Consider the following 11300-nt stretch of genomic DNA (forward strand, 5'->3'; position numbering starts at 1 on the left):
ACTTATCCAGTAGCTTTTTCCTCTCTATTTTTCCCACCTCCTTATGGGCCTTATCCAATAAAGTCCTGGGGTACTGTTTAACTGCAAATTGTTCTACCAGCTTATTGATTTGGATCTCACAGGTTTCCTCATTGGTGCAATTCCTTTTTAGCCTTAACATCTGTCCTTTGGGAATGTTATCCAACCACGGACCATAGTGACAGCTGTCATAAAATATGAAGCTGTTCACGTCCACCTTCTTGAAGAAGGTTTCTGTCTGTATTTGGTGATTGGAAACAAAAATATGTAAGTCCAAGAAATTGACCTGGCTATCACTATGATCCATAGTAAGCTGGATTCCCCATGAATTGGAGTTTAGATGTACCAAGAATGCAGTTAATTCCTCCACAGAGCCTCTCCATATCCAAAACAGATCGTCGATGTAACGGCGATAGGTGACCAGGTTCTGCACCCAGCCATGGTCACTATAAATATAGGACTCCTCCCAAAACGACATAAAGAGGTTCGCATAGCTGGGTGCGAACCTAGTCCCCATCGCCGTCCCAAGGATCTGTAAATAAAAAGAGTCTAGAAAGTGGAAATAATTGTTAGTCAGTATAAGATGGATGCCTTCTAGAATGAATGCTTGTTGGTCCACAGATAAACTAGAGGTGGACAAGAAGAATTTAACAGCCTCCATGCCCCTAGAATGCGGAATGATCGAGTAGAGTGATGACACATCCGCCGTTACGAGGATGTCCCCATCCATCCACTCGACCCCTTCCAATATTTGGAGAACTTGACTAGTATCTCTCAGATAGGCCTTTGTTTCCTTAACTAAGGGTTGCAGACATAAGTCTATGTATTCCGACAGGGGTGCTGACACTGAACCAATCCCAGAGATGATGGGCCTCCCTGGTGGTCTAGTTTCGTGTTTATGAATCTTTGGTAGAAAATAGTATACAGGTATCTTGGGGTAGGTGAATTTAAAGGGCATAATCTCACCTCACTTAAAAAGAAATCCACCTTCTTTCCGAAAAGTTGTAAGACGAAATCGATGGATGCTTTTGAGGAGTTGGTAATGCGGGAGGTGGAACGCATAAAAAGAATTAATAAGAACAGAATGAATCTAAGTAAGGAAGAACAACAGGCTCTGGCTGACTTGAGAGAAAATAAAGAGGTGATCATTAAACCGGCCGACAAGGGGGGTGGCATTGTCCTTATGGATAGGGAATATTATATAGAGGAATCATTGAGACAATTGAACGATGGCGTCACATACGAGAAACTAAAAGGTGACCCTACTAATGAGAAGAAGGATCTGTTTTTAAGCTTCTTGAATAAGGGTTTATCATCAGAGGTCATCTCTCAAACAGAGTATGAATATTTGGTTGTCACCTACCCCAAGATACCTGTATACTATTTTCTACCAAAGATTCATAAACACGAAACTAGACCACCAGGGAGGCCCATCATCTCTGGGATTGGTTCAGTGTCAGCACCCCTGTCGGAATACATAGACTTATGTCTGCAACCCTTAGTTAAGGAAACAAAGGCCTATCTGAGAGATACTAGTCAAGTTCTCCAAATATTGGAAGGGGTCGAGTGGATGGATGGGGACATCCTCGTAACGGCGGATGTGTCATCACTCTACTCGATCATTCCGCATTCTAGGGGCATGGAGGCTGTTAAATTCTTCTTGTCCACCTCTAGTTTATCTGTGGACCAACAAGCATTCATTCTAGAAGGCATCCATCTTATACTGACTAACAATTATTTCCACTTTCTAGACTCTTTTTATTTACAGATCCTTGGGACGGCGATGGGGACTAGGTTCGCACCCAGCTATGCGAACCTCTTTATGTCGTTTTGGGAGGAGTCCTATATTTATAGTGACCATGGCTGGGTGCAGAACCTGGTCACCTATCGCCGTTACATCGACGATCTGTTTTGGATATGGAGAGGCTCTGTGGAGGAATTAACTGCATTCTTGGTACATCTAAACTCCAATTCATGGGGAATCCAGCTTACTATGGATCATAGTGATAGCCAGGTCAATTTCTTGGACTTACATATTTTTGTTTCCAATCACCAAATACAGACAGAAACCTTCTTCAAGAAGGTGGACGTGAACAGCTTCATATTTTATGACAGCTGTCACTATGGTCCGTGGTTGGATAACATTCCCAAAGGACAGATGTTAAGGCTAAAAAGGAATTGCACCAATGAGGAAACCTGTGAGATCCAAATCAATAAGCTGGTAGAACAATTTGCAGTTAAACAGTACCCCAGGACTTTATTGGATAAGGCCCATAAGGAGGTGGGAAAAATAGAGAGGAAAAAGCTACTGGATAAGTCAAGTAAGAGGATCAAAAATAAAAAGAATATCAAGAGTGACGAAGTCCCTTTGATCTTCGACTATTCAGGGAAGAATAGGGATTTGAACAACATAATCCAAAAATACTGGTTTATTTTAAAGGAAGACCCCCTGTTGGAAAATATAGTCCCAAAAAAACCAAGGATCATCTATAGGGGGGTGCCCAGTATTAAGAGCCACCTAGTGAAGAGCAGCTTTAAACAAGAAAACCAAAATAAGAATTTTTTAAATCAAGAGGTTGGTTTTTTCCAATGTGGATACTGCCTGGCGTGCAGGACCACGGGAGCCCCTAAATGTGTCAAAAGAGAATTGGTAGGAGGAAACACACAACAAACGTACAGTGTAAAACAATTGATCACTTGCCACACCACTAACTGTATCTACGTCCTCACTTGCCCGTGCAATATGCACTATGTCGGTAAAACTACCCGACAAGTGCATATTCGCATTGAGGAGCATGTGCGCAATATAAGAAGAGGTTTCAAGGAACATCCCCTGTCCTCCCACTTCATTCACAAACATCAGGGAGATGTCACTAAATTACAATTTATTGGGATAGAAAGAGTTAGTAGAAATTGGAGGGGTGAGAATCTAGGCAATAAATTGTCAAAACAAGAAATGAGGTGGGTGTTTAAATTAAAATCGCTGTTCCCTAGAGGTCTAAACGGAGAATTTGAAGTTTGTCATTTTTTGTAAATAATTTGTCATTTTTTGCAAATAATTCTCTATGTTTTCTTGTCCTTCACTTGACAGGCATCTCTATCCCTTTTTTTTTTTTTTTTTTTTTTTTTTTATTTTATTTTATTATGTACATAATTATATTTTTTAATTTTGGATTTAATATATGAATAGAGTGTCTTTAAATATGAACATTGATTCTATCTGGTAGAGACGATATTGTATAAGTTCATGTCCTCTCCCTTCATTAATCTCTATGGATAATATTGTAAAAAGTCTATGTCTTCTCTCTTCATTAATTTTAATCTTTAGGAATTGGTACCAACTTTTCACTGTATATACCTTTAAGTATAGAATATAATACAATCAGAAGATGTCTCTTGGAAAAAACTTCTTTAGAACTATTAATCTGAATAATCTGGATATGTCCCATGTTTGCATTTGAAATATCACTGCTCAGAGTAGGAATTGTGAAATAAAGTAGTTTGGGGATTTTTGATTTTCGTTTTTAATGTGTGTTAGGATGCAGCCAATTGGCTGTTGCAAGGGGTTAAGTTTAACTTAATAGAATGAATTCCATATGTGTGTAATTGAATATGGAGTGAACAGTGATAGCAACAGATCGTGTGGAACCACGCCCCCCAGCCAATAGGAGCAAGAGAAGGGCGGCACTGTGAACTCAAAAGGAAGACTGGAACCCCCTGACGTCGTCGGAAGAAGCCTGTGGAGGCGGGCGAAACGCGTCACACGGACGTCATTGGAGGGCGGACCCGGAAGCGATCACGTGACCGGACTGCAACCAGGAAGCGTTTTTCGGATATTTGTCTTATGCTTTTATGTGGGTGACTCTGCGAGTTTATACCCACCACATCCCAAGTAAGGGTTTTCAACTTCTTTTGTACAAATAAATTGAATTGTGATATTATTCAATTGGAGGTCCTGCCCTTCTTTTTCCTACACACAGCAAAACGAAATTACCAGCTGATACATTCTGTGGAAGATCCTGCAGTGTGGGGATATCCCCTCTTCCAAAGAGCCTTACAAACCCAGAGCCAGGGGTGATAGGGCTCTGGGACATGTGAGTTTTTCTCCTATCACTCCCATTTCTCATATTATTATTACTAGATGGTCTGCACTATTATGTGTGTTTTTTATGTTTACAGATCGATTTAGCGCGTTTTTTTTTGGTAACTATTATTGTGCTTTTCACACATTTTGTTGTGCACTGTATTTTGAAACGCTGCCATATTGTCTGTATGGGACTCTAGCGCTCACTCTTTTGGTTATTGCAATCACATACCCGGCTGAAGTTCTTCGCTCTCTTTACACGTGTACCCGACCCGGACTGGATATCGCTGACTCCCTCTCCTCTCACCACGACCTTGGATTGTATCACGGACCACCCTTCCATGCTCAGGAACCTCCCCAGCTTAGCGACAAGCTAAACGCAAGCTGGAACTACTCTCATCAAAAGCTAAGTAGAATCTTCAGTGCTAATTCGGATTTCACCGACACGCAAGTCTGTCTTACTTTCTATTGCTACAACTAACAATCCTTCCTGCAAACTTGCCTCATTGTTACTCCCAGGAAGCAGTCATTTTTCATGGACTAACTAATTGCTTTCTTGAAATGGCAAACTACTTCTGCTTGCTTCATCTAACCACGCTGACATTTAAAGCTACAGTATCAGTATTAACTCTTGCTTCAATTGAATCTGTTCTACTTGCTTTGCCTAACTACGCTGATAATTAAAGCTACAGTATCAGTATCATTACTTGCTGGGAAAATTTAAACACAATTCTACACCAAAGCTCATTATGTTTATTACCCTATTTTAGTCTTCATTGGGATAGTACAGGGATAGGCAACTTTCGGCACTCCAGATGTTGTGGTCCACATTCCCCATAATGCTCTTACACTCATTACGCTGGCAAAGCATCATGGGAGGTGTAGTCCAAAACATCTGGAGTGCCGAAGGTTGCCTATGCCTAGCATAAAAAAAGTTTAGAGAATCGTGGTATTAGCATGCAAGGAAATGAATGTCATTATTATAGCTCATTCATTAATAGCAAAAAGCATCTATTTCTAAAATAGAAAAAAAAATATTTAAAATAAAAATACATATAAAACAAGTGTCTCTGTTTTCTCTATGTTCTGTTCCTTCTACTGAGATGTTGTTTGACTAAATGTCCCCCAATGCGTTGCCGGCATTATGGCTGTAAGAACATGGGAGATGTAGTCCATCCGGAGTGCAAACGTTGACTACCCTTGTCCTACTCTATAGATTCCTGCAATCAGGAAGCAGCTGGCACTAGCGAGCCAATCATAGAGCTGCTTTTCTTTCCTATGTTAGCTCAGAGCCACCAGTCTGTGTCTGAATATCCATTGCAGAGGTTCTTAGAGTCCGTGACATTACGCACTTTACTTCTAACACATTGATGTTTATATGTAAATAGACATTTTAATGATTTGTTTTGTGTTCTTAAATTGGAGATGTTTTGGAAATGAAATTTCTGAATTTACAGCAATTGATGCAGCTTATTTTTTACCATGTCTATAAAAAAGATGATAGTTGGCACAACATGACATGACAAAATATTGAAATATTGCTGGAAGGCGTTATAAACACGTGCTGCGTATAAGTAGATGATGGGATAATAAAGTGCTTCCAGGATTGGCTAAGTGATCTTGGCCACTTCCTGGTCTCTGCAGACCTCACTGCAAAATCTGTAATTTATTTCAGCAACTGAGGGACTTTCAAAAATATATCTTTGTGTTTTTTGTATTTTTTGTATTTTTTTTTGTTCATCATCTCCAGAATAAAAAAAGAGGGGTTGTCTCCAGCATAGTGAGTCCCTTTAAATCTTTGATTGCAAAAAGAAATAAAAATATGGTAAACGCATATCACGTGGGTCTATAGTTTAAAGGTCACATAAGTATAGTAGATAGGTCACCTTCTGAATCACGCCATTGGTCATGTTATTAAACCATGATCAGCACTTTCTGGTCTATTATTTAGTAAAAAAAAAAAAACACCCACTGGGGTAGTTGGAGGGGGATGGGGGGTGGTTACTAACTAATTACTATATTTTAGTCAATTAAAAAAACTGTATTGTTTCAACGAGTTGTGGAATATCTCCACACCATCTAATTTTCTATTCATTTTTCAATTTGTTACAATTACCTGTTTTGTGAATACGCCACTCTGTGTGTTTTGGTTAGAGTATTTGATGGGAGGTGGGTGGGCTTGCAAACATTCTTGCCAAACTTTTGAGTACCAAGCGTTCTATTTATTCATTTGGCACACACATGGTACTCACAGGGCTTAAAGGGAGAGTTTAAAGCAAAATAAATTAACAAATAAGAACTGGCACAATGCAGGGATTTCGTAGAATTACATAATGAGTTCATAATGAGTTCCTTGCAGTGGTTACATAGTAGTCAATGCTAGAATCTTTGACATATCCTGTGAAATGAATAATTGTAAATTATTAACTACTAATTGTGACTTTAATTAATTACCAAAATCATCAGTATAGCCATATTAATCATACACTATCTGCCTTTAATGACATATTTTTGTAATAGTCATGATGTCGCTTTGTACGTTTGGGTACGTGGCAAATGAAATGTATGTAATTTATGTGAAATATTCAGTGTTTTTGGTGTGTCATTGCTGAATATATTGATGCTTTATTAGGATACAAGAAAAATATGAAATTGCTGCATACTCTAAAGCAGAGTTGCCCAAGTGGCAGATCCCCGGATGTAGAACTACAACTCCCATGATGCTTTGCATGCCTTTAGAATGACAAAGCATCAAGTTGTCGTTTTACAATATCTGGGGATCTACCTTTTGGGGACCCCTGCTCTAAAGAAATTTCTCCCATAATCAGGGCCGGATTAACATAGGGGCTGACGGAGCTGCAGCTCCAGGCCCATGGAATAGGCTCATTTAAAAAAAAAACAAAAAAACAGGGGTTAGGAAGTTACAGCATATCCCTCCCTGCCTCTCTCTACTCACTGATCCGCCGGGGAGCAGCTACACAGCACAGAGAGTTCAGACAGCAGCTCCCAGTTTGCAGACAGACTACAGCTCAGGGAAGTGAAGGATGGGGGGGAACTGATGGGGTGGAAAGGCATCAGGGAAACATGGGGACACTGAGACACTTGGGGACACTGAGACACTTGGGGACACTGAGACACTAGGGGACACTGTGAGACATAGGGGCATTGGGAGACACATTGGGACATGGAAACACTAGGGACACAGTGTCTCCATGTCTACCAGTGTCCCCATGTCTCCCAGCCAATGTCCCTAGTGTCTCAGTGTCCCCACGGCTCCCAGTGTCCCCTAGTCTCCCAGTGTCTGTGTCCCCATGTCTCTGTGTCCCTAGAGTCTCATTGTCCCCATGTCTCCCAGTGTCCACATGTCTCCCAGCCAGTGTCTCAGTGTCCCCATGTCTCCCAGTGTCCCAAAATTTGTCAGTGTCCCCATGTCTCCCAGTGTCCCAATGTCCCTAGTGTCAAAGGGTCCCCACGGCTCCCAGTGTCCCCTAGTCTCCCAGTGTATGTGTCCCCATGTCTCTCAGTGTCCCTAGTCTCTGTGTCCCCATGTCTCAAAGCCAGTGTCCCTAGTGTCCCAGGGTCCCCATGTCTTGCAGTGTCCATATGTCTCCCAGCCAGTGTTCCTAGTGTCTCAGTATCCCCATGTCTCCAAGTGCCCCCAAATTTTTCAGTGTCCCTATGTCTCCCAGTGTCCCCATGTCTATGTCCACAAGTGCCCCCATGTCTCACAGTGTCCCCAAGTGTCTCAGTGTCCCCATGCCTCCCAGCTAGTGTCTCAATGTCCCCATCTCTCCCAGTGTCCCCTAGTCTTCCATTGTCTGTGTCCCCATGTCTCCCAGTGCCTGTGTCCCCATGTCTCTGTGTCCCTAGTGTCTGTGTCCCCATGTCTCCCAGTGTCTCCCAGTGTCCCCATGTCTCTATCCACCAGTTCCTCCAAGTGTCTCAGTGTCCCCTGGTGTCTCAGTGTCCACATGTCTCACTGTGTCCACATGTCTCTCAGTGTCCCCTAGTATCCTAGTGAAAAGGGAAACACTGAGACATGGGGACACGGGGAGAAATTAGGACACTGAGACACTGGGAGACTAGGGGACTGGGCAACATGGGGACACTGACACTGTGATACATAGGGACACAGATGCCAGGCTGGCCTTCCAATTCTTTGGACAGACATGCCCCCTTTTTGGGCATGATCACCCCTTTTGGCAGTTCTGGTCACGTGCTTCGCGTCAGTGCCCCACCCTTTTACCCCGCCCATTGACTGCCTGCTTTACTGGACACTGCTGTTAGGGGGTATGGATTTACTTGAAAGATGAAAGCATAAATTAGAGAGAGATTAGCATAGAGTATGTGTTTTCTTATAGCTGCATCCTTTGAGTTTCCCTCCAACACCATCTCCATCAGATACATGACGCTTGGGAGGTATGACTGTTTTAGTGTTTTTGGTCGATAACATTCGGTAATTAGGCCCCATCATAATTGTCAGCACCAGGCCCACTGGGCTCTTAATCTGGCCCTGCCCATAATAATTATCTAATACAGCCATTTCTAAAATATTCTACAATTAGTTGTTCGGATATTTACAGAGATTCAAAACTTACACCATCTTCCGTTTTTTTTTAAAACTATTTGGCAAGAGATTCTACCCGTAATTGTAGAATTCTGAGATATTATCATAGGCTCTATGGCAGATATATATATATATATATATATATATATATATATATATATTTTTAAGTATTTTTGTTAACCGAAGGCGTTAAACATGATTACAGCTGGATGATAGGGGGCTATTTCCAAATTCCATTTAATCTTAACATATGGACAGATGAGGCTCCTATCGTATAAATTCCATAGATGATCACGTGATGCACATAACACTACGAGCCGGAAAGTAGGAGAATATACAAAAAGACTAAATGGCCAAATGTTCACTTACTGGTTGAAAATAATATTTATAATTGCCATCTGTGTACGCAGTAAGGGAGAAAAAAAACTACAGAAAGCAAAGCCAATCTGTACAAATACGGCTTTTGGAAGTGAGTCCTACACATAAATTCCCAATCTGTCATTAGGCAATGTCAGCCACTTCCAGCTTCCTGTATGGACTTGTAGCTGATGGTAACAGGTTTCACGTGCAAGCAGGGGAACGTTTAGGGCAGAGCTTTGGGTGTCTGCAAAAGGCATGTTCTTTCAACAATTAAAAGTAGGTTAACCTGTATTGCTATTGAACATGCAGCACAGGGTGTCTCGTGTTCCAAACCGCTGTAACATTTTATCTATCCAATCTGTTTTTTAATTTATTTTTTATTTCATATTTGCGTGCATGCATGAGCAATTGTACAAGCATAGAATGGAACGTTGTCAGCTGGTGATGCTACAATTACCTGACATCATATGTAATGTATATATGAGAATCAGGACACTGTACATAGCAAGCTCAATGACCAAAAATGCCACTCTTATAAAAATAATTGAATGACGACTTAATTCACATAATTAATTGATATAACTGTTAGCTTGCCACTGCCGCATTGTAAACCTACTCTGGTGGGTCTGACCTCACAGCGTGAATATATTAGTATTATTGCCATTTTCTGCCTGTCTATCTGTCTGTCTATCAATCTAATCTCTCTCTCATGTATTCGTATCCACTTCTGCATTGTTTATGTGTGTATACGTACACAATAATATATATAATTATTGCAGGTATATTTGTATATAAGTGTGTGTGTGCTTATATATAAAACATACCTTTCCATAGAGCTCATTTAATGCTACATGCTAGGATTTACTTCAATTTAGTGTAGTGTGCCTTTATAATTCATGTTTATCTAAGCATTGTCACGTATAGAGGAAGTATCGCTCTACTGAAAACCTTCTGATATTTGGGCAAATATTATATTAAATATATATGCCGACCAATGTTTTGATAAGTATGCATATTAGATTGCAAGCTCTGGGACAAGCTGCAGACTCAAAAGGAGAATAAAATTGCAATTCGATTGCTTGCTTACACTATTGTCTTCGTATTATTATTAAAACAAAAAGAAACTTAACTAAGGCTAAGGTGTCCAATGAATTGAAGCGTGGGAACTAGTGTGAGTGCTTCAGTATGCTGTGAAGGGTTCGCACAGTACCCTGGCAGTCAGACTGTTAAAAGAGCTGTAATATAACGTCCAGTTGTGTAAAAAAAAAAAAAAAAAAAACATCTGTACATCAGGATGTACTTGGCTGTGTATCCTGTCTGGTGTCCTTAGATAATTTCATATCGCTATTTTCTCTTTCCGAGTTTTCATGCCAGCCTCTCCAAACTTAAATTATTATTATTTATAAAGCGCCAACAAATTCCGTAGCGCTGTACAATAGGTGGACTGACAGCCATGTATTTGCAACAAGACGACTTGGACGCACAGGAACAGAGATTGTGAATGACAGCAGAGTGCAAGCTCTTAGGCTTAGCACACAGAGTTAAACGGCACTTACCCAGAATTTAGAGCCCAGCCTTCCAGATCCACAGAATGTATCCATGTCGCTCAGCGCTCCAGGGGTAATGTATTAAAAGCTCTCTGTGAAGAGACAGGCAAGCCTCAGTTGTAACAGGCTTTCAGTGTTCCAAGCCTTCCTGCCTCAGCCGGCAGCTCTGATGAAAGACTTCTTGCAGCAAATTACATCGAATTCTGTGGCTGTAGTGGGTGTGTTTATGTTTCTTTTTTTTTTGTCATGACTTTTGCAAACCCTTTTCCTAAGAGGCAGGACTCCCTAGAGTTGTATGCGTGTGTGTGTGTGTAAGTGTGTGTGTGTGTGTTTATTATTTTTTTTTTAAAGGAGTGGTATATCTCACGACTACGTCATTTTTTTTCACCATTTCCTGGTTTGTATTAAAGACACCAACCTCTTGCTGAGATGTCAACAGCCCGGCGTCCTGCACGGACTGTACACTGTGTATCGGCGAAAGCAAGGCTTGTTTTAAAGGTGTATCTATATCTTGTTTTGCAGAATCCAAGGTTTCTTTCCATAGTACATGGTGCTGTTAACAAATAAAAAAAATAAATAAAAGTGGCGTAAGCAGAGCACGGATCATCCGTGGAGCAGATGGTCGGTGGAACGTGAATTTTACAATGTTCAGCAGATGGATTGCTTGATTCATCAGTGCTTAGAAAGTAATTATTCAAACACAGCTGCGTTTTCTCCTGCCCGG

The 11300-nt window shown here is 40.9% G+C and overlaps 1 protein-coding gene across 1 annotated transcript in view; it reads right to left on the reverse strand.

Moving 5' to 3' along the window:
* The window catches only part of ABCC3 (ATP binding cassette subfamily C member 3), an 85262-nt gene extending 74369 nt beyond the window's left edge, over positions 1–10893 (reverse strand). The window contains exon 1 of the mRNA XM_063456079.1: positions 10586–10893. Within this exon, the coding sequence (XP_063312149.1) occupies positions 10586–10630 (45 nt within the window). The 5' untranslated portion in view covers positions 10631–10893. The remainder of the gene's footprint in view (positions 1–10585) is intronic.
* Positions 10894–11300: the final 407 nt, after the last annotated feature.

The sequence above is a fragment of the Pelobates fuscus genome, chromosome 5, assembly GCF_036172605.1.
Source record: "Pelobates fuscus isolate aPelFus1 chromosome 5, aPelFus1.pri, whole genome shotgun sequence".
In the NCBI taxonomy this organism is placed as follows: domain Eukaryota; kingdom Metazoa; phylum Chordata; class Amphibia; order Anura; family Pelobatidae; genus Pelobates; species Pelobates fuscus.